Source organism: Apteryx mantelli, chromosome 35 (assembly GCF_036417845.1).
Source record: "Apteryx mantelli isolate bAptMan1 chromosome 35, bAptMan1.hap1, whole genome shotgun sequence".
Taxonomy (NCBI): Eukaryota; Metazoa; Chordata; class Aves; order Apterygiformes; family Apterygidae; genus Apteryx; species Apteryx mantelli.
The window spans coordinates 390294-413089 of record NC_090012.1 but is presented as its reverse complement, the minus strand read 5'-3'; the positions used below and the strand labels follow the sequence as shown (position 1 = coordinate 413089).

Below are 22796 nucleotides of genomic sequence, written 5' to 3'. Positions count from 1 at the left end.
GGCCGGCGCCGGGAGTCGATCGCTTTATTAACCCCCCCTCCGTCTCCGTCGTACAGAGAAGGACACCGAGGCACGGAGCGGCCACGCGGGGGCCACCCCCCCGGGTCCCCGTCCCCGCTTCGGCTCCCCGACCCCCTGGGGGGGAAGGGGGGGGGTGTCACTCGCTCCCCCTGCCTGGCGGTGGCAGAGGTGACAGGGTGGGGGGGGGGGATGGGACCCCAGCACCCTCCGCCCCTATAAATATAGTGCAAAAGCGGCTTGAACCGGGGAGGGGACCAACCTCGCCGCTCCCGGGGAGGGGACCAGCCGGCCCGGGGCGGGCGTTTGGGGGTGCGGAGAGGGGACAAACCCAACCTCCCCCCACCCCGGGGCAAGGAGGGGGGGGGGTCAGCCCCTGTCCCCAAGTCCGTGGCGTCGGGGTGGGTGGGGGGGGCCCTCAGCCGTCGCCCAGGCGCAGGTCGAGCTCGGCGCGGTCGCACGCCTCCTTGTAGTGCCCGGGGAACATGTGGGTGCCCACGAGGCTGGCGGTGCCGTGCGGGTCGGCGGGAGGGAAGGGGGCGGCGGCGGCGGCGGGCGGCCCCGGGGGCGAGCCGTAGGGCTCGGCCAAAAGCTCGGGGCCCAGGCAGCCCCCCAAGTCCATGGCGGGGGCGCAGGCCGGCGGCAGCCCCAGCGGGGCCAGCGGGCCGTAGAGCTGCGCCAGGGCGTCGAAGGACTCCGGCGCCGCCTCCATGCCGCCGAACAGGGCCAAGGCGTCTTCTGCAGGGGGGGGGACGGGAGGGAGAGACCCCGTCAGTTGGGGCGGGGGGAGGCCTAGGGGCTGTCCCCATGGCGTTGGGGACAACCGCAGTGGCAGGGTGAGGTGTCCCGGGGCTGCTTCGGACCCCCCAGGTGACCCCAGGGCTGTGGGGGACTCCAGGGGCTTCTCCCTACCCAGGGGAGGATTCCAGGGTCTGGGGGAGCCCTGGGGGCTTCTCCAAAATCCAGGGGGGATCCCAGGGTCGGGGGAGGGTCCCTGGGGTCTCTCCTGACCCCTTGGGGAACCCCCAGGGCCATGGGGGGCTCTAGGGGCTTCTCCCTACTGGGGGGGGGGGGAAACCCCAGTGTCCTGAGGATCCCTGGGGGGGTTCTCCCAATTCCAGGACCCAGGGTCATGTCCCAAGTCTGGGGGGCACCCTAGTGTCGGGGGGGTCCTGAGGTCTCTCCTGACCCTGGGGGGCCCCCTCAGACTCCCCAGGGGGCCTCCCAGGGCCATGGGGGTCTCCGGGGGCCCTTCCCAAGCCTGGGGGGGGGCCACAGGGCCAAGGGGGTCCTGGGGGGCCCCTGCTGATCCCCCAGAGGTCCCCCAGCTCCAGAAGTGACCCGGGGGACCCAGGCAGACCCAAGCATTTGGGGATGTCCCCAATGCTGGGGGGGGACAGGGAACACAGAGCTAGGTCAGGCTGAGACCATAGCAGCTCATGCCATGACACGGGTGCTGGCCGGGCCCTAATTACTGTCCCCAAATCCGTCCCCCACCCCAGGGACCCACCTGCAACTGGCAGCGGAGTGAAGTGATCCATGTATCCGGGCGGCTTCTTCCTCCTCTTGGCTTCGATCCCGTACGGATCTGGGGGGACGGGAGCATCACGGCATGGGGCCGCCGGCCCCAGGGGGTCCCCGATGGTAGGGGGGGGCCCCTCAGGAGGTCTTGCCCCCCACGTGGGGGTCCCCCCGGCACCCACCTGAGCCCGAGAGCTCCTCCAGGACGTCGGGCATCCCCCGCTTCCGCTTCACGTTCACCCCGTAGGCGTCTGCGGGGAGGGGGCGCGGGGCCGTGAGCGCTGGGGTCCCCCCGCCACCGGGGGTGACTTAGGGACCCGCTTCTCGCGCGGTGACACTGGGCTGGACCCCCCCCCCCGCCCCACCATCAGCTGCAGGGGACAGCGGGGACAACATATCCCATCCCCAGGGGGCTGGCCTCGATCCCCCCCCCGCTGTGTCCTGTGGGGTCGGACCCTGAGCTTCCCACCCCGTGCGCCGTGTCCCCAAACCGTAAGGCCACATCTCGCTGTCCCCATCCCCGTGTCTCCGTGGGGCCTGTCCCCATCCTATGGGACATGTCCCCATCCCACAAGCCACGTCCCCATCCCAGGTGGCCTGTCCCCATCCCGTAAGGCCACATCCCCACCTTAGGGGTCCTGTCCCCACTCCGCGCCCCCCTCCCGCCAGCCTCGTCCCCACGCCAGGGGACACGTCCCCATCCTGGGGGCGCGGGGCCGCGCACCATGGTCCTTGGGCAGGTAAGTGAAGCGGAAGGACTCGCTGCAGACGCTGTCGGTGAGCCGCTGCAGGAAGACCTCCACCTCCACGGGCTCGGCCAGCTCCAGGTGCTGGTACGGCGGCGTCTTGAACACGATGGCGACCTGGCGGTGCACGTCGGCCTGCGAGAAGTCGGCCCGCGCTTCCCACGTCTCCTTGCGGAAAACCACCGCGATGTCCTCTGCGGGGACGGAGGCGTCAGGGACCCTCGCAGCACCCAAGCTCGCCCTCTCCAGCACCCGGCGTCTCCTGCCGGCGCTTGGGGTCCCCCCCGCTCTGGCACCCTGAGGTCCCGTCTCCTGCACCTGGGTCCCCTCCTCCTGCAACTGCGAGGCAGCAGGACCCCCAGCACCCAGGATCCCCCCCGCCATGAGCTGGGGTCCTCTCCCCTGCACCCCTGCAGCACCCCAGGGTCCCTTCCCCTACAGCAGAAGGTCTAGGGGGCAGCAGGACCCCCAGGATCCCCCCCCCTCCATCACCCAGGGCGTTCAGGAGCACTGGGGGGGAGGTCACAGCTCACATCCCCAGACCCCTTTTGGACCCGTCCCCAAACTCCTCGAGCGCCCCAGTCCCCCTCCAGCTTCTGCCGCCTTCCTTCACCCCCACCCTCACTTCCCGGGATGGTAAATCGCCCCCCCGCCGGGGCCGCGGGGCTCCCAAAGCGCCCGCCGGTACCTTTCTGGACCTTGTCGCAGAGCAGGTAGAGCTCCTCGCCGCCCGTGCAGGGCCCGCTCTCCTTGTTCATCCGGCAGATCCTCAGCTCCGAGGTGTTGGTGGACTCTGCAGGCACCAGGGCACAGCTCAGGGGCACAGTCAGCACCCTCGGGTGCTGTGTCCCCCCCCCGCGACGCGCGGATGGGAGCCCACGGCCACCCTGCGGGGTCCGGCAATGCAGCGACAGCAACGTGGCTCTGGAATCACCCAGCCCTGGGCCCGAGGGCCAGGCTCGGGCACTGGGGACTCTCCCATCGGCATCATCTCTTCCCGAGCATCCCCGGCACTGGGTACCAACCCTGCGGGACACGGGCGACCGGCTCCCCCTCAGGGCACCGGTCACAGGGGACCGTCCCCGGTCAAACCTCACAGCCCAGGCGAGGAACCGGCCGGTGCGATCTCCCTGGCCACCCTGTCCCGTAGCCGGGGAGGCGCCGGGGGCCCGGCTGAGCCCCCCGTCAGCGACCCGAAGCCCCCCCTTCCTCCACGTACTCTTGTCAAAGATGGGATCTGAGAGCACTGGGCTGAGGTGCTGCGTCTGCCCGGAGCCGTCCTGGTAGGAGGCCTGGAAGCAGATCCTCACCACGTTCATGTCCACCTCCTGGTGGTTCTTGAGAGACCCAGCTAGGGGAAAAGACAAGGCAAAAATCAGCTGCTGCCCGGGACGGGGTCCCGGCCCCCCGAAACATCTCCGCTCGAGCCACCCACCTTTGAAGGGGTCGATGCCCAGCTGCAGCTTCTTCTCTATCGCCGTCTCGATCTCCTTCTTCTTCACGCACTGGATGCCGAGGTTGCTAAAGCTGCCGGGGGAGCAGAGACGTGCCGGAGAGGCAGCTCCCCCCTGCAAAACCCCGCGGCACCCAGGCACCCTGCTCCTCCCAGCCCGTCCCCGCTCAGCCCCAGCGCCGCGGGGGGGCCGGGCCGTTCCGCAGTGTGTCCATACCCAGAGGACCCACGCGGACCACCACGGCTCCACCATCTCCAAAACCAGCACTGCTTGCCCCTGGGGACGGTGGTGAAACGACCACCGAGGAACTCACCGGTGTCTGGGCACCCCCAGAGCCGCGTGCGGACAACGGGGCGCAGCTCGGCCTCCAGCACGCTCCAACGCCCGGGCTTCCCACCCCCCTGCTCCACCTCCGAGACCCCGCGGCCCTCCCAGGGAACGCAGGCCACCAGCCGCCACCGGCTTCAGCCCAGCACCTCCACCGGAGTCCCGGGAGGGTCTCTGCTCCCCGCAGGCCGCGGGACTCGTCCCGGCGCCGCACGAGGGGCCGCCGCGGCCGTACCTGTGCTTGGGGTTGGTCTGGGGTTTGAGGACGACCTCGCAGAGCCCGTTGCTGCAGTCCTTGCCCACGAGGCCGTGGGGGTGGACGCGGTAGGGCCAGTCCTTCCACACCAGGCACGCCGTCACCTTCACCTCGGGGATCGCCTGGCAGTTCAGCAGCTGCCGGGACACGAGCTGTGGGCGCCGCCCCGGCTACCCCGACACGGGGGGCTCCGGGGACGCGGGCACCCCGGCACCCGTGGGGCTCCGGCGTCTCCTGCGGTCCGAGCACCCCCCCGGCACCCATGGGGCTCTGGCTCCATGATATCTACAAGGCTCCAGCATCCCTGCGGGGGCTCTAGCCGCCTCCCCAGCACCCACAGGGCGCCAGCACCAGCCACCCCAAGGAGACACGAGCTGTCAGCACATCCCTGCTGCCCCAAAACAGGACATCCTATGCCTAAGGATGGGCGCCCAGGGATGTGGAGGGGCACAAAGCACCCTGGGGGGTCCAGCACCCCCCTGGCACCCACAAGGCTCCGAGTCGCTGGCACCCACAGAGCAACAGCACCAATGCAGCTTCAGCACCCCCCCCAGCACCCACAGGGCTCCGGCACCTCCCCAGCACCCCCCAACACCCGCGGGGTTCCGGACATCCCAGGACTCCGGCCCACGGCACCCGTAGGGCCCCGCAGTCGCCGTCTCCGAGCAGGCACGGAGCCACGGGCCGCCGCCGAAGCTCACCTCGATGGCCGGCAGGGTCTTGCTGGCGTCGGTGCTGCTCTCGCCCAGGATGCTGCCGGCCGAGCGGCCCTCGCACTCGTAGCGGAAACGCATGCCCCGCTGCTTGGGCTGCTCCGTGATCACCAGCTTGGGCGGCTCCAGCAGCTCCTCCAGCTGGTTCTTGCCCGGAGACCAGCGGTGCCGCCCGCTGGGACCCACCGTGCCCCGCGGCACCAGCTTGGGCGACAGCGAGAGGGTGCTGAGGCTCCGGGCGAGCTGGGGCGAGCGGGCGTCGGCGGGCAGCAGCGGGGCGCCGGGGCCGCGCGGGGTCCCGTAGGGCGCCAGCCCGGGCGCCGCCGGGCAGGGCTCAACGGGGCGCAGCGGCCGGGCGGCCACCGCGGGGCCGGAGCCGCGGGCCACCAGCTTGGCCGAGGCCTTGGGCAAGGGCTTGGGCAAGACGGGAGCCAGATCCGGCTGGAAACCGTCCTCCTTGATGAGCTCTTCGATGATCTCTGCGGGATGAGGAGGGGTGTCAGGGCTGTCCAGGGACGGGAATAACGTCCCCAAGCTCCCTCACAGATGCCTCAACACCTGCCCCGGTGACTCCCACGTGCCGTGTGACGGAGGGACCAGCCGGATCCTGCCCTGTTTCCACCCGCAAATGCCGCTTCCGTGCTCGGGACAGAGCGGCCACGGCTGGGGGACGAGACACCCTGTCCCTTCTCTCCCGTCACAGCCCCACGGACGTGGCTCAGCCTTTTCCAGCCCCTTCGATGCTCCGGGACAGCAGGTGCAGGGACGGCTCGCTCAGCCGGGCATGGCTCCGCACCCCAAACTCCCGCTCACGGCACCCCGAAAAAGGACAGATCCGTCTGCTCCAGGCGCACGCGGTGACCCCCTCGCCGGAGATCTCCGGCTTTATCACCCGAGGCTCCGGGACGCTGCTCCGGCCGAGTTGCCGCTGCGCGGGGCTACACTTACCGGCCCCCGCGCGCCCCGGGCTCCACTCACCTAAATCGTCTGCAGAAAACAAAGGAAAAAAGAAAACAATGAGGCTCCCTCCGGCCCCTCCCTGCCCCAACCGGCACCGCGGAGGCCCCGGAGCCCGCGGGGTGCCAGCCCAGACGCCTGGGTCCCTGCCAGCCCCAGCGCGGGCTCTTACCGGCCACCGGTGCGGCATGCGCCATGGCCAGGCTGGGATCCTGGAGGGCAGCTCCTGCGGGGACACCGGCACTGTCACCCCAGGGTGAACCCACCCGGCCCCACCTAACGGCAGGGGGGACCTCGGCCTCCTGCTCCCCCCCCCCCCCAGGGCAGGGACTTGGTGGGGGGGGGGTCTCCGGGATCAGACCCCCATCCCTGGACAGGACCGGGGGGTCCCCAGGGTCACAGCCATCCCAGCATGGGGATCAGGCTGTCCCCAAGAAACCCCAGTGCATGGATTTGGGGGTCCCCAGGACTGTGCCCCCCCCCAATAAGGGTTTACTGCCCTCAAACCCACTCAGGACAGGGATTAGGGGGCCCCCAAAATCATGTCCCCCCCTCCCAGCAGGAATCTGCCCCCCCTGAGAGCAGGGATCAAGGGTCCCCAGGATCATGCCCACCCAAACCGCCCAGTACAGGCACCAGGGGGGCCCCCAAGATCATGTCCCCCCTCCCCAGCAGGGATCTGCCCCCCCAATACAGGGACTGCGGGGCTCCCCAGAAACGTCCCCCCCCTCCGAAGGATCTGCCCCCTGCCGAAGCCCACAGTACAGGCACCGGGGGGTCCCCAAGATCATGTCCCCCCTCCCCAGCAGGGATCTGCCCCCCCCAGTACAGGGACTGCGGGGCTCCCCAGAAAAGTCCCCCCTCTCCGAAGGATCTGCCCCCTGCCAAAACCCACAGTACAGGCACCGGGGGGTCCCGAAGATCATGTCCCCCCTCCCCAGCAGGGATCTGCCCCCCCCTCAGTACAGGCACCGGGGGTCCCCAGAAACGTGCCCCCCCCGGCATCTCCCCCCCCAAACAGGCGGGGGGGGGGTCCCAAGATCGCGCTCTCGCCTCCCAGCAGGGACCTGTCCCCCCTAGTACAGGCACCGGGGTGTCCCCAGGACCGTGCCGCGCCCCCCCCCCGCGGAAGCCCCCCGGGGACCCGCCGGGCACAGAGATCGGGGGGGGGGGGGGGGAGCCCCGGTTCGCAGCCTGCCCCCCCTCCCCAGGCCGAAGCAGGCCAGGCCCCAGGCCCGCCCCCACCCCCGGGCCCGGCCCCCACCGCCAGGGTCAGGCAGCGGGGGGGGGAGCCCCCCGCGCTCACCGAGCGGCAACGCCATGTCCCGCCGGTGCCGGTGCCCCGCCCCCGGCCGCCGCCACAGCCGCCGCCGCCGCCGCCGCCGGAGCCCGAGGCCGCGCGGCCGCCGGAGCTGGAAATCCCCGCGCGGGCGGCGCCGCCATTGGCTGCGCCCGCTGAGGTCAGCGCCGCGGGGCGGGACGGGAAACCCCGCGCGGGCGGCGCCGCCATTGGCTGAGCCCGCCGACGTCAGCGCCGCGGGGCGGGACGGGAAACCCCGCGCGGGCGGCGCCGCCGCGGGCAGCGCCGGGAGCGGAGCGGAGCGGGCCGGGAGCCCGGCCCGGGCCTGGAAGGCTCTGGAGACGCCGGCCCAGGGCTCCAGCAGCCTCCTGGTCAACCCCTCCGGGGACCCCGGCCCAGGCCCCCGGGAGCCTCCCGGTTACCCCTTCCGGGATCCTTACCGGGACCCCCGGGAGCCTCCCGGTTATCCCCCCCCAGCACCCTCAGAGTCTCCGCCCCGGGAACCATGCCGGGTCGCCCCGGGAGCTTCCCAGTCCGGCCACCCCCTGCACGGACCCCTGAGAAACTCCCGGTAACGCTACCGGGGCTCCGTCACCCGTCTCTATCGCCCCGCCCACCGCCTCCATAGCCCTAGCCCCGCCCACACCCATCGCCCCGCCCCTTAAGCCCCGCCCGCGTCACGTGACACCCCCCCCGCGAGATCGCGCTCGCTCGCCCCTCTCGCGAGAACGGCGCAAGCGGCGGCGCAGCAAGATGGCGGCGCCGGAGACGGAGGCGGCGGCAGCGGCGGGGCCCGGGCCGGGCCCGGAGCAGGTACGGGCGGCCCCGGCAGGGCTGGGAGCGGCGCGGGGGAGGCGGCGGGGCCCGGCTGACGGCCTCGTTTTCCCTTCTCCCCCCTTCCCTTCAGCAGGTGACCAGTAACGGGAGCGCCGGTGGCGGCGAAGCGGCGGCGGCCGAGACCCAGCGGCAGCAACCGGCGCCCAACGCCTGGCAGGTCATCAAAGGCGTCTTGTTCCGGTGAGCCCCGGCCCCGAGCCCCGCCGCTGCGCCTCGCTCAACCCCGCCCGCAGCCCTTGCACAACCGGTGCCCGCCGCCGGCCGGGCCGCCTGTCCCGGGCCTACCGGGAAGGGGGGGGGGGTAGGGACGGGGCCTTCCTCGTGCCCCGGGGGTTGTGACCTGTCCCGCCGTTTCCTTCCCCTTCTGAGTCACGGAACAACGGGGGTTCCCCTCTCTTCCCCCCCCCCCCCCCCCGGTCATGTCCTTCTCTCACCCCCCCCCACCATGTCACCGGGGATCGTGCCCCATCCCGCCATGTCCCGTTCTCCGCTGTGCCGTTGGGTACCGGGGCTTGTTCCTCATCCCGTCGTATCCTGTCGTGTGTCTCCAGGCACTAGGGGTCCCCGAAGGGGAGGAAGGAGAACATCTCCCTCTCCCCGATATCCCTGGGCTGTGGGGTCCCACGAGAGGTGTTGCCCTCCGTCCCCAAAATCCCTTGGACGCCAGGGTCCGTGGTGCGGAGGGGCGGCGAGCTGGCTCGCTCGCTTCTGGGGGGACGCTGGGGTCCCTCGCGATGGGAGGGAGGTGCTGAAGATCCGTCATATTCCCAGGCTTGTGCTGGGGAGGGGGGAAAGCCTGGTAGCTCCCCTACTGCCCCAGATGCCGGGGTCCCTGGCAAACTGCCTCCAATCCCAGCAGCCTTGGCAAATCCCTGCCAGTGGGATCAGGGTGTCACGATCGGGGCCTGGTGACCGTGCGGGTGACTCAGGCGTGATGTGCAACTGTTGCTGGCTGGCGAGAGCACCCTGAGGGGCCGACGCAGGGCCCGTAATCCACAGGGCTCTGCTCCCGATTTGCCTGAACTCCAGGATCTCGAGCTACTTCGCAGCTTTTATAGCCTCAAGCTATTCTTTTGTGGCTGAGATAAACGTGGAAGTTCAGGGATTAGTTCGTTGTGGGCAGGAGCAGCTGCTTAAGCAGGCTGAGCGCGCTTCCTGCTCCCTTCCGAGGAGACGTCGGTGCCCTCTGGAGCTTGTCTAGAGGGATCCAAAGTCCAGGTTGTGGTGCGGAGTACTTCAAACGCTCCTTCGGCTGAGCGCCGCTGCCGCCAAGAGGGCAGAAAGGCCCTGGTGTCCCTGTCCCAGGGAGACTGCGCTTCCCCGGGGATGCCGGTGGTCACCTCTGCTTCGGCTTGGTCTCTGCCGCGAAGGAGCCTTCCTCAGGTGGGGGAGGAGGAGGCTGGGGTGTTTCTGCTTGCAGCTGGGTCTGTGCAGCTTGGGAAAGCTATTTTAAAATACTGCTGCTTCGTATGCTCTTGCGGAGATCTTGAGCTGTTGGATGGCTGTGGAAAGGGAAGGAGCTGTAGTTTGGGAGCGTTAAACAGGTGGTGGGAGGCAAAATGAAGCCCCAGGAATAAAACCAGCTGTTAAAAATGCATCTGGACAGTCCCAGGGCAACGTAGCAGTTCTTGGAAGTCGCTGTCCTCATGGAGGAGGGAAGAGCTCCAGCAGATTTCCAGCCTGAAGGCCCCGGTAAGCTTCTGCTCGGGATGGTTTTCCGGGCCGAACCGAGCTCCCACGTGGGGCTGGAGCGGATGAGCTGCCCCGGGCAGGTTTGTGACCCAGCTCTCCGCCACCTCGGATGCCTTTCTTCAACCCAGGCTCCTGGATGGACTTTGAACTGCCTCAGGCTGGGCTCCGTGACCAACCTCGCCTCCCTGGCAGGCCGGCAGCTCCTCTTCAGGGCTCATCCGGAGCCTCGGTGAACCCGCGCGGACCAGGCGAGAGGAAAGATCGCTCGAGGACGGCGGGCTGCTGCTGAGCCGCCGTAAAACCCTGCCAGGTGACTGATAGCGCTGCCTGGGGCGTTGCTGACGGACCACTGAGCTTCCCCCCCCGACGCCGCGACGGCAGAACAGCCCACGCGTCTCCCGTGGGGTTTGGGGGCCCTTCCTTGGCCCCGCGAAGCAAAGCGCAGGCTGTGAAGCTGCAACCCGGCCTCCCCTCCGGCTGCAGTTTGGGTCGGAGAGTGGCCGATCTCAGCAGCACAAGCCCAGCTGGATCCACGGGGAGCGGCGGGATCTTGAGGCCGCTCGCAAGACCGTACCTCCGCGTTTGGCTGCGCTGCCCTCTGCGTCTCTCCCATCCCGTGAAAATGAGGAACGCCGTGAGCGTAAGCAGGGACAGCCAGCGTTTGCTTTATCCCGTCTCTGCTCTCACTCTTGGGTACTGCAGGGATGCTTTTCCTAGGATGAGGATGGATCAGCTGGCTCGGCTGCATTGCTCCCTTCACCGAAGGCTTCTCCAGGGTTCTTGCCGTAGCGTCTGGCTCATGTGCTGCCTGCCGGGAGCCGGCACTGCGTATTTGGACATGTACAACCCAAACCTGTGTTTTTATCAGCACGCAGACGGGTTCTTCCCAGCCTCGTCCGCATTGCGGTGAGGAATTCCAGACGCTGGAGCCGACAGACCTGCTGTGGACGCGCTCTGGGGTCTTGGACCTGCTGCATCTGGTGTTGAAGGGGTCATGATCACGAAAGCTGCGACTCCTTCACGCTTCTGTTCTTCCACGTGCGAAGTCTCTGCGTGTCCATCCTGGTTCAATGCGCTGCCTTCCCCGCGCTTCTCTGAAGCGCCCTGAGAAGCCGCGCTCCTGGGAGGGAAATCAGTCTGTCTTTCTGTTTCTGCCCCACCAGACTTGGGGGCAGATTTGTTCCTCTCCAAAGCGTCATCTCCCTTGGCAAATCCTTCTGAATGGCCAGTGGAGCTCTCCCGCGCAGCGAGCGTGACCCCGCGGCCTGTCTGCTGGCCGGGAAAACCAGAGTCTCCGCCAGGAGAGAGCACTAAATCCTCTCGTCGCGTAGCGATCGCGGCGAACGAAGAGATTTCGCGGCAGAGGCGCTTGAAGTTGTTGCCTGTGTCGTGGCTGGATGGCAGAGAGGGGACTAGGAGGCGCGAGGGAAGAATCACGCTTGCTGGTAGGTGGAAAGCAGTCCCGGCGCCCGGCCCTGAGCGGGTCGCTCGGACGGGGAGCGGGTGATGTTTTGTTTTCGGCGTACAAACATTGTGCCTCGTGTCTGCTCTGCTTTCTGGAACCGGCCTCTTTCGAGGAAGAAAGAGGCTCCCAAACCTTCCCTGTACAGCCGGTAACGCTCTAGGTTGTTCTAGAAAACAAACTCCTCTCTCCGCTGTCGTGTTGGGCTGGCTGCAGGCCTTGTTGTGACTGTCTGAGCGAGATCCGTTGGCACTCCCGCGTGGTGCGTAACCAGGAGGGAGCAGGACCGTTAACTCTTTGGATCTGTTAACGCGGTGAGCTCGCAGGAGAGCCGACAGTGCGGACTTTGTGCAGGGCTCTGTGCCTTTCCTCCCGTTCAGCGAGAACCTGCTCGGCTCTGACAGCTCAGGGAAGCTTGCTCAGGCTTCCTGTTGAAACCCTTGCTCTGACTTTCTCAAAAGCTCTGACCCAGCGCAACAAGACCGTTTTAACGAGTGAAATCCTGGCTAAACTCAGTGCGTCTCCAGAGTCTTCCACCTGAAAACTGGGTTTCCTCGTGGCGTGGGCATCTAGGAAAGTAACTAATGGATCAGAGCCTGTTTCTCCCTGTGAAGTCACTTTGTGCTTTTGGCCATCGTTTGGTCTCGGAGAGGAGTTGTTTGGTTGCTGGCTGGTGCTGCTGGTGCTGCCTGCTGTTTCCAGGCTTGTTATCTTGGAGCGTTGTGCTTAGACCAGGAGAAGAGAGTCTGGTTTAACGTCACTTGAGGCATGGACGCAATACTGCACAAGCTTTAACTGCAAAGAAAAACGGGGCTGAAAATCTTTTCACCTTGAGACATGCTGCCTCGTGAGCGGGGCCCTGCCAGAAGGAATGGTCCAAAATTAAAAAAAAAAAATTGAGCATTTTTTCCTATATTCAAGTGCTACTGCCGTGCGGAGAGGTAGGAAGTACAGAAGGGACCTGTCCCGGCCTGCGTGCTGGAAGCAACCCAGGGAGAGCCCCTGTGGGGCCTGGCGTTTGGAGGGAATTACAGCTGCGGGCTCCAAGCCGGGAAATGTCACAGCTACGGCCGTAGCTTACGCGTTTCCGAGCCGGGAGGAGACGGAAGATCATCTCTCCTGCCCAGCGTGGGCCCTCGTTCAGCTGCCCTGCGCTACGCACAGACCCCAAAGTCTATATCCCAGAAGACAGGGAGCAAATTTACTGTCTCCCTTGGCTGGCTTTGACTTAAGAAGCGTCTGTCGGTGTTTCGGAGATCGAGAGCAAGCGAAGGGCTTGGGCTCTGCCGGGAAGGCTTCCGCGTGCGCCTGGAAGCACGCTCAGACCCACTGGTCCTCGTAGCTTCTGCCCCCTGTAAATACACGGGGGCCAACTTTGTCCTGTAGCTTCGATGTCCTCGTGGTTCGGTCCCCGACGTCGGTCTTGGGTTGAACTCCTACTCGACGCTTCACTTCGCTGACCCGAGGCCTCTGTCGGGACGTGGGGACGCCCCGGTGTCCCCATCCCGCAGCCCAGCCGCAGAGGCTGGGATACCTCGGAGCGCAGCGCTATCGCTGCGGCCTCGCGGCGAGCTGCGAGCACCTTCGCCCTGCTGCCGGCAGAGCCTGCCGTGCCTGGCGCTGCTTCGCGGGAGTCTGAGCTGGCCCTGAACCAGCTTGTTCTCGCCCAAGGGCGAATGCCTGAGGCGACTGAGGGGAGTGAAAACCTGAGCCTGGAAGTGAAAGCTCGGAAATCCAGTAGCAGCAATTTTCCCCTCCGACTCCAGGGAACGGGCAGCGTTGTTTGTGCAAGACCGCGGCTGATTTGGTTAGGGAGGGCGGTTCAAATGCCTGGGTGACTTCTCCTCCTCTTTCTTCCGCAGGATTTTTATCATCTGGGCCATCAGCAGTTGGTTCCGCCGCGGGCCGGCGCCCCAGGAGCAGAGCAGCGCTGGCGGGACGCCGCGAGCTCCCAGCCGAAACCTCTTCCCTAAGGACACTTTGATGGTAATGCCGACAGAAGCTCCCAGTCGGGTCAGGTCGGAGCGGGCTCGCGGCTACTGAAGCTGGGGCTAACGCCTCCTGCGGCTCGGGCCGTCCCAGGCGCCCTGTTACCGCTGCCGGGGGCGAAATGCTGGAAGCAGGATGCAGGAGTCGCTCCGCACCGTGCCGTGAGAGCCCTGAGCAAGTCACTTAGCCTGTTATGCCCTGAGCCCCTGCTTGCAAACCCCCTCCCACCTTCGCAGGGGTGCGAGATGGAGCAATTGGCACACGTTGGCTTTCTAAATGTCCGTATGCGAATCCTCATCCTTCTCAGATGAGTTCTTCAAACCGCATCCGGCGCCGTAGCCGCTTCAGCTCATCTCGAGCTCTCGCGGTGCTGAGATCAGCCTGGAAAGTGCAGGCTGGTGTGAAGGACGCAGAGGGGCAGGAGGATCCGGGCCTGGATGTGCAGCCCGGGGAATCCGTTGTGCCGTTCCCATGTGGCTCTGCGGATCCTGCTCGGTTTCTGTGGCTCTTTGCCGTAGGTGGGATCTAGTGACGGGAGGCTCCCGTCTCCGCTGCCTCCATCCCTGACCTGCCGCCTTTCTCACTGCTTGTGTGCTGGTTTCTCGGCAGCCTTCGCGGGAGGGCTGGGATGAACCTAGCAACCTTCCCGCCTTGCATGCAGCTACCAAATGCCCTTTTGTGCCGGGCTGCGATGCTGTGTGTTATCAGCTCTCCGGGGAAGGCAGTTCTAGTACCTGCGCCGTCACGCTGCGCGTGGGAGGCTCGGGCGGTTGGGGAGGGTGCAGAGCCGTCGGGCCGAGTCGCCTGCCAGCGGCCAACGCGCGCCTCTCTGCAGGACCTGTACGTTTACATCTCGGAGCACGAGCACTTTACGGATTTCAACGTCAGCTCGGCGCTGTTCTGGCAGAAGCGGGATCTCGTCTACGGGGACTGGACCAGCGGGGAGAATGCGGATGGGTGTTACGAGCACTACGGGGAGGTAGACATTTCACAGGTGGGTGCGGGGCTCCGGCTGCTCTTTCTGGGAGGTTTGAAGCCAGATGAAAGGCCGTCAAGGGGCTGGCAGGGATCATCCACGTTTTTGTTGGGTATCGTACCAAAAACAACCCCGAAAGCTCCGAGCTCCAGCGGGCGAGCGGAGCTGAGACGTGGAGTTGTGTGGGTGTTGGCTACCGCAGCACATCCCTGCCGTCGCGTTTATTAGTATCCGTTTCGCTATCCGCAAGTGAGACCCTGTGAACTGGGCTTGGCCCAAAATGCGGGAAGGCTCTGCCTCGCTCAGTGCTTGCTGCAAAGGAGGTGACAGGACTCGAAGCCATCGATTTTGGTCCGCTGTGGCACAAGCCTGTGTCATAGCCAGCTTTAAAGGCTTAACGCTTTACTCCTGGCCCTAGAGCAGCTGAAGTCTTTGCTCTGCACCTAGGCACAGGCCACGGACGTGTTGCTGTTAGGATGCTGTGAAAGAGCAGCTGCTTCCTTGCATTTTCGTTACACACAGAGTTAATTGATGCGAGGGGGGTGGTTGACACCTGTGCTAGGTGCTGTACGTACACAGGTGCCGAGGCAGCGGCTGTGGTTAGGAAACTGCAGCTGAGCTCCCGCAGGCTGCGGTAACTCGCCCTGTGCAGCCCAAAGTCCAGCCGTAACCTCCGTGCCGGTGTGTGATTTCAGAGCGTCCAGCAAAACGGCTCCATCTACATCCACGTGTACTTCACAAAGAGCGGCTTCCACCCGGATCCCAGACAGAAAAACCTCTACAGACGCCTCGCCACGGTCCACACGTCACGCAGTAAGGCCCGATTCGGGGGCAGAAGGGGCAGCGGTCACGGGGTTGCGCTCGGCGTGTGAGCGGCTCAGAGGGCTGGGGAGAGCATGGATCACGCAAGCTGGCACCCCGTTTCCCGTGTCAAAATTGAGAGCCTTAAGGGCTCAGACCAAGCTCTGTTTGCCATTGGATGAGCAAAGGCAGGTGCCTAAAGGTAGAGGTTAAGATTAGGGCAAATATCCTATTCCCAGCAGCCTCCAGCAGTCTGGCCTGGGTATTCTCTGCGCTGGAGGTCGTCTCTGTTTCTTGGCACTGAATTTTTCTTTCGTGAACCTACCCAGTTTCTCTAAACCTGCTTGAACTCCTGACGTCTACCAGCATCCCGTGGGAGGGAGCATGTAGCTGTATGCGGTCTGCAAAACGGTTGTTTAGAAGAGGAAGGAATTGCCCTCTTTAGGTCTTGCTGCAGGACAGGAGGATCAGGATGCTTCATTTTAGATGTTTTCTCCTAAAAGAGCTTAGGACAGATGGGTTATCCCAAGGTTTGGCTGTTACTTTGACTGGCTGTTCACTGAAAAACTGTCCCAACGCTACAGCCTTTTGCTGTGATAGCTAGGAAGACCAGTAAGATGGTCCAGGTTACTCCTCGTTGCGGGCGGCATCTGGTAGAGATGGAAGCGTGGACAGAGAAGTGTCTGTATCAGAGGGAGTTTTAGGGGCCTGATCGATTGCTGTTGGTCTCTGTGGCAGCACTAGTGTCCAGTGGCACCGAATGGGAGAAGGAAGGTTGGGAGAGAGCAGGAGTGGGATCAACTCGACAGCAGGGATTCATAGGGCGTTCCCAGGATGGCTGCTTTCCGGTTATCCACCCAGGCTGGGTCCCAGAGGAACAGGCAGATGTTCCTTCGGGCTGTGGGAAACACTAGCGCCGCTCACTTGTCCCCTCTCCTTCCAGTGATCAATAAATACAAACGGCGGCGGTTCCAGAAAACCAAGAACCTTCTGACTGGAGAGACGGAAGCAGACCCCGAAATGATCAAGGTAACCGTCTCCTCCTCTTGCCCCGTTGGCTTTGGGTCGCTTCTCCTTTGAGCCAAGCGTAACCGCAGCAAGAGCAGCTCAGCTCGCGCTGGCCCGGTGTCCGTCGCCTTTGGAGGACGGTGCGTTTTAGGGCTTCTCACAGGCGAGGCTTGAGGGATAGCTGGTTCGTAAAGCGCTTGACTGAGCAAATGGGCATCTTCACCGCTCTCGGTGGATCCGGGGAAGTAGCTGCCTCGCTCTGGGTTAACGTTCACCCCTGGGAAAGCAGTGAAGCCCCCACCAAACTCCTAAATATTCGCATGCCATCCTCCTCCAATCAAAGGTGCTGGGAACTCACGGCAGAGTGCCCCTCCTGCTTGGGGTTTGTCGCTCCTCCTGCTCCGAATATAAAGCAGAGGGGAAACAGGCCCGTGACTTTCCCGTACCATTTTTAGCCCTGTTGGGACAGGAGGGTTGGCCCTGCCTCTTCCTCCTCCCTCCTTTCCTGCCTTGTCTAGCGGGTGACGGCGAGGCGGTGGGCTGCCAAGGGGCTAATCCCGAATAAGATGCGGCGGGCGAGCGTCCCTGCCTGCGTCCCGCTCTGGGCTGTCCCACATCTTGTGCGTGCAGTGTACGCCCTGGTGGGCTCCGTGTTCACATGGGCCTCGCGTAGCAGGAGGAAAGCAGCCCTGGGGATTCCCCGGCAGGGTTTTGTGGCTTGGCTTGAGCCAGCTCCGGCATCTTGCAGCCCCTCAAGTTCCCCTGGCTAAAGATATGTGGAAGGGCAGGAGCCAGAGGCCTACAAAGCCTGCTTATCCAGGCTCAGGCCTGGCCTTGCTTTGGGTGTAGGCTTAACCCTTAGGGTTAGTAATGGACTGAACAGGAGTTACTGCCTGCCCCAAAGGGAGTGGGTCCACTTTGGGGCTCTGCATGGTAAATTCTGGCATGGAGAACACGACAGGTACCACGGCTCGCCGTCTTTGCTCTCAAGCCTTGCTCGTCTCAGTGTTCCTGCTCCAGGATGCCCCCTCCTATGGCTGCTCCGTTTTTCTGGGGTTATTTTAGGTCTAAAAGCTGTCTCCCTGCCTCGGCCTGGGTCCCTGGGGCTGTCCGTCCCTGTTGTGGTGGGGACGCAAGGGTCCGTGGCACCCAGCGCACGCCGTGACTTTGTTCTCGTTGCAGAGGGCAGAAGACTACGGTCCCGTGGAGGTCATCTCGCACTGGCACCCCAACTTGACCATCAACATGGTGGACGACCACACGCCCTGGGTGAAGGGCAGCGTGCCGCCCCCCCTGGACCAGTGTAAGGACCGGGATGCGCAGCGGCTCCCCTGCTCCGACGGAGCCTGGCCCCGCCGTCTCCTGCTGCGCTGGCAGCCCGTTCCTCCTTGGAGAACGTGTTTGGGCTCCCTTGGGAATAGGGGGTCATTTCTCCGTTGCAATTTGGTGCCTTTTAAGGGGTTTTGGGAGCTGTCCTCTGCCGGCGTTTGATGCTGGGTGACTCCCTTCTGCCTAACGCCTCGTTAAGCAGATATTCACCCCAGTAATACCGCGCTGGTGCCGTCTGGGTGCTCGGGGCTCCTGTTACTGGTGTGCTAACTGCAGCAGGGACTGTCCAAACTTCCTGGCTGCCTGTTTGATGCCCTCCGAGAGCAGCAGGTTTGAACCAGGTGCTGTGGCTCACCTGTGTCCCCAGGGCTCCTCTGGGGACGAAGCCACCTCCCTCCTGCCGTAGCTCCCGCTCTCGGGGCGCTTGTACCAGGCCGGTTCGGGGTTTGGCAGCCTGTAGGTCTCTCGCAAGCGCCGCGCTGGCAGAGAAGCGGCAGTAAAAGGGCTCTTGTGGCTCCCCGTTGCATCCCCGTGGCTTGCTCAGGTCTCTCTGCTCTCTTCCCCCCGGCTGCAGACGTGAAGTTCGATGCCGTCAGCGGCGACTACTACCCCATCCTCTACTTCAACGACTACTGGAACCTGCAGAAGGACTATTTCCCCATTAACGAGACCCTGCAGCGCCTGCCCTTCCGCCTCTCCTTCTGCCCGCTCTCCCTGTGGCGCTGGCAGCTCTACGCTGCCCAGAGTACCAAGTCCCCCTGGAATTTCCTGGGAGAGGACCTGTACGAGCAGTCGGACGAGGAGCAGGACTCGGTGAAGGTAAGAGCCGCTCACAGGTCTCCTTTCTCCCTGACGCGGCCCTCCTGCTTGTTCTTGTAGGCTGGGATCAGGCTCAGATACTCTTCTACAGCGACTCCTTCCCCTTCTCCGTAGCTTTCTGGAAGTGTTAATTCCAGTTCTTCGTTGCAATGACTCCTTGTTAGTTTGCTTTGTGATACGAGCTCTCCTCTCCCTGTCCTCTTCCTCTCGAAGCGCTCATAGAGGGACCTGAACGCACCAGCTCGAACTGGCTTCCAAATTGCGGCCCCCAGCTTTTCCCAGCCTCTTTGGGAACGATGCCGAGGGGAGGTGGAGGCAGGGAAGCATCGCCCCAGTCATCCATTCCTTATTTTGCGGTGTGTGCCACCGTGGTGTCCCAGGTGCCTGGGTCCCTTGGGCCGTGCAGGCGATATGCAGCAACGTGATGGTGACGTGGCCAGTTTCCATGTTGGAGAAAATCCTTAAAGCATCAACATCTTCTCCCCGATCCTTCCCTGGGCCTCCTCGGCTTGTTTGCCGTGATGTGGGGAGCAGCGGGAGGATGGGACAGAGCCTCAGCGAGGTTCTCGTTGCCTGTTCCAGGTTGCCCTCCTGGAGACGAACCCGTACCTGCTGGCTCTGACCATCATCGTTTCCATCGTTCACAGCATATTTGAGTTCTTGGCCTTCAAAAACGGTGAGTCTCGTGGAGGGACCTGGGGCTGAGGGGAGCCGGGGAGAGGGGAGGGACGTGTGTCCCTGCTCCCACCTCTCCTGGGCCACTTGTTACTGTCCCCGTGGCAGTGACGGAGCAGACGGCCTCCCGCTACGGTGTGATCTCAGCCAGCCGAGCGCGACGCGCTGCTGGAGGCGACATGAGCTGCTGGGAACCCTCTTCCCTGTTGCAAGGAGAGGGAGCCCCAGCCGGGCTTGTCACATCTTCAGCAGCCACGGCTAAATCTCGCCGCGTCCCGGGCAGGCTACGGCCGCTGTCGCATGCTCAGAGACATCTGTCGCTCCTCTGCCGCGTTGCTCAATGCCGCAGGGCTGACTTGTGGGCTTAAAGCTGGAAATTTGTGGTTTTCTGGGCCTCCGTTGCCAGCTCGGTTGCTCAGACCGCGCTTTGCAGCGTCTGCTCATCTCTGGGCGATGTCCTGCCCGCTTTTCCCACGTGTCGGCGAGTTGCTCTCACTCCCTCTGCCATCTGGGGGAAGGAGGAGAAAGGCCGGTCTTGGGAGCCTCCCGAACAGCCCACGGCACCGTGCTGGGCTCTGCGCACGCTGCAGGGGTGAACTGGCCTCCCAGTCAGACCTGATTCAGCTCCTCTGGGAGGAGAGAGGTGGTGGTTTTCCCTGCACGGGGACCATAGCTTTGACCTGGCTTCGATTCCTTGTTTGCAGACATCCAGTTCTGGAACAGCCGGCAGTCCCTGGAGGGCCTCTCCGTCCGCTCCGTCTTCTTTGGCGTCTTCCAGTCGCTCGTCGTTCTCCTCTACATCTTGGACAATGAAACGAACTTCGTGGTGCAAGTCAGCGTCTTCATCGGGCTCCTCATCGACCTCTGGAAGATCACAAAGGTCATGGATGTCAGGGTAAGCAGCGTCTTGGGTGCTCTGGGTGTCCGGGAGCGTTCTCGGACTGCTCCGTGCTTCTGGATCTCTGTGGGGCGCCACTCTGCGGTGCACAGAATCACGCTGCGTCGCGGTCGGTCCCGCTTGGGCATAGCAGAGCGGTGTTTGGTAACTGCTTTCCCCTCTCTGCTTTGGCCGATGAGCAGCTGGACCGAGAGAACAAGGTCGCAGGAGTGTTTCCGCGTCTCACTTTCAAAGACAAATCCACGTACATTGAGTCTTCCACCAAGGTGTACGACGATGTGAGTAGCGGGGCCCTCCGGGAGGCGAGGGTGGGGGCGATGCGGAGCCTCTCTCCAGCTTCTCCGCATGAGGGAGAACATCCTGGGAAGTCTCTTTCTGCCTCGTCTTCCACGAAAGCCCTGGGATGTGCTCACGACAGCACAGGCTGTCAGAGAAGCAGGCTCCCGGCATTGCCCGGCCCGACCACGGGGTCTGAAGCCTCTGATATTTTGGGAAGGGCTGTTGAGCTGGGAGAGGGGGAAGCATGAGGCTGAAGTGCTGTCTCCTGTGGATCCCACCCTCTTCCCAGCTCACCTCGGGTATCGTTGTCTCCCCAGATGGCTTTCCGGTACCTCTCGTGGATCCTCTTCCCCTTGCTGGGCTGTTACGCCGTGTACAGTCTGTTGTACCTGGAGCACAAGGGCTGGTACTCGTGGGTGCTGAGCATGCTCTACGGCTTCCTCCTGACGTTCGGTGAGTGGCGAGCGGCTCTGGGCCGCCAGCAAGCGTCCTCCGCCTTCGTTCCTCGGCGCCCGGAGCGGCGCGGAGAAGCCGTGTCCGCGGCTGCCACGAGTAGCCACCGAGCTGCCCAAAACCGCCTCTAATTTGGGGGGAGGGGGGCTGCGTGCCAGGTCGTACCCGCAGGCTCGGCTTCCCTCTGCGTGGGTCAGCCCGAGGGACGCCGAACGGGCCGGCCGCGCTCGCGAGCGCCTCGGGGCCGTCTGCCGTGGCTGTTCCTGCCCCCTAACCCCCATGGTGGGGACGCTGCGGCGCCGCCTCTTCTCTGGCTGTCCCTCGGCAGCGTCTGTCCGTCCCGTCTGCTGCTTCGTAGCCGTGGTGGTCCTCATCGCAGCTTGTCCCAACTGTCTCAGGTTTCCAGAAGCGTTTGAGCAGCAGCTGTGACTTAATTCACCAGCTTTCACCCTAAAGCAGCACGTATAAAAAGGCGGCTTCAATAATTTAGTCTCGCTCTGCGTGTTAACAGCTGACTTGGGAGCGGCTCGCAGAAATGCTGCTTTCTGGAACGGCGTCCCGTAATTGCCTCGGTTGTGCTTTTACGCAGGCTTTTGCCTACGGTGTTTTCTCGTCCAGTTTTCTGCTTTTGATCTTCACTGGGCTGGAAAGCTGAACCAAAACCGACAGATATTTCAGTTCCTCAAACCCAGCCATTGCTGGCAGTGTAAAAACACGTTTTGGCGCCGAAAAACCTCCCAGCCTTAGCGGGGTGGAGGAATTGGGCATGGGAAAGAGAGAGTGGTAAGCCGTGGGGCCGAGATCCTGTTCCCACGGATGGCAGGAGGGAGAACAGGCTCTCCCGGTTGCGTTTTCCAACCCCCGGCCGCCTCGCGAACCGGAGAAGCCTTTGAAGGGAACGTGCTCGCCCGGAGGGCTTGTTTTGGCGGCGCTGAGCGCTGGCGCTGAGCGCTGGCTGACGCGGCGGCCCGCCCCTCCGCTGTCCCGCAGGTTTCATCACCATGACCCCCCAGCTGTTCATCAACTACAAGCTGAAGTCGGTGGCCCACCTGCCCTGGCGGATGCTGACCTACAAAGCCCTCAACACCTTCATCGACGACCTCTTCGCCTTCGTGATCAAGATGCCCATGATGTACAGGATAGGCTGCCTGCGGGACGGTAAGGGGCTCGGCATGGCCTTGCCGCTCCGCGGGGCTGGAGAGCCGGATCGTGTAGCTGCAAGGAATAAATCGCCGCTGGATCCTCCTCGGGCTGGATCACGCAGACCCCCGGGAGCCTCCCTGCGAAGGGGGCTGCAGCGCGTGGCCGGGCTGTGTCCCGGTGCTGCTCCGTCCCTTCCCACCCGCTCCAATCACCCCGGAGCCGTCCCCATGGCTGCAGCGAGCTTTTTAAACCATCTCCTGGGGGGAGTGAGAGAGCCCTGGCAGCGCCCTGGCTCTGTTCAGCCGAGCATCTCATCTCCGACTTTCCTCCTCTCCTCCCATCCCTAACTCTTTTTCCTCCTCTCCTCCCGCAGATGTCGTTTTCTTCATTTACCTCTACCAGCGCTTGGATCTACCGGGTGGATCTCACGCGCAATCAACGAGTTTGGCATCAGCGGGGAGGACCAGGTCTCGCAGACGACGCCGAGCCCCGCCGCTGCCCGAACGGCGCCGCCGCGCTGCCCGCCGGGCCGGCTCCCGGCACGCCAAGGCGCCGAGACAGAGGGGCCGCCCCGCAGCTCCGCCGCGCCGCAGGCGCCCGACAGCTCCCCCAGGGAGAAAGCGCCCAGAGGACAAGAAAAAGGATTAACCTGCTCTAACTTTATTTTTAAAGAAGCCTAACTCGCCCGTGCCCTCGGCTAACCGGACAGGAGGCGGTGATGGAGCCGACGTGGCCTGCTGGGCTCCGAGGCTTTTTATTTTCTATTCCAGGAACTCTGGGGGGGTGGGTTTGCGGTTCGGTGGAGTCCGTGTGCTGTGCTGTATCCGAGGGAGCGAACCCCGTCTCTGTATTTAAAGTCAAACTCGTCACGTTAATCATTGTGAGCTCCATCCCATTGTGCAGGTGTTTAGGACATTGTAAAGGAGTTTTTCTCGACCGAGTCGTCTCTGTTTCCATAAAGAGAGCTGATTTAGCCCAAACCGGCCCCTTTCTCCTCATCGCACTCCAGACTGGATTGAATAAATTCACGTGGGTGTTGAACCGAAACCGGCTCTTCTGTGTCCGCGCTGGCTCCGCTGGGGGCGGCGGGTGGCTGCCCCGCGGTGTGGGGGGGGCTGGCACCTGTGCGGGGCGTGTTACCAC

At 64.3% G+C, this 22796-nt stretch overlaps 2 protein-coding genes across 2 annotated transcripts; one reads left to right on the top strand and one right to left on the bottom strand.

The window, feature by feature from the left end:
- Window positions 1-10: 10 nt before the first annotated feature.
- Window positions 11-7404, bottom strand: RELB (RELB proto-oncogene, NF-kB subunit). Its single transcript, XM_067314523.1, has 12 exons — window positions 7299-7404; window positions 6165-6218; window positions 6014-6022; window positions 5024-5514; window positions 4302-4459; window positions 3721-3812; window positions 3505-3636; window positions 2974-3078; window positions 2264-2479; window positions 1722-1790; window positions 1529-1606; window positions 11-756 (listed from the first exon to the last, which is right to left on the bottom strand). Exons 1-12 carry the CDS (start codon window positions 7312-7314, stop codon window positions 437-439), a joined length of 1740 nt encoding a protein of 579 aa, XP_067170624.1. The 5' UTR covers window positions 7315-7404; the 3' UTR covers window positions 11-436.
- A 610-nt stretch (window positions 7405-8014) lies between these two features.
- CLPTM1 (CLPTM1 regulator of GABA type A receptor forward trafficking) lies at window positions 8015-22333 on the top strand. Its single transcript, XM_067314403.1, is given in 16 exon segments — window positions 8015-8105; window positions 8200-8309; window positions 13146-13269; window positions 14108-14266; window positions 14944-15061; window positions 15993-16078; window positions 17240-17360; window positions 17961-18205; window positions 18788-18881; window positions 19585-19775; window positions 19961-20056; window positions 20375-20510; window positions 21501-21668; window positions 22027-22058; window positions 22060-22086; window positions 22088-22333. Coding segments are annotated over 16 exon segments (2013 nt in total). The 5' UTR covers window positions 8015-8045.
- The last annotated feature ends 463 nt before the right edge of the window (window positions 22334-22796 follow it).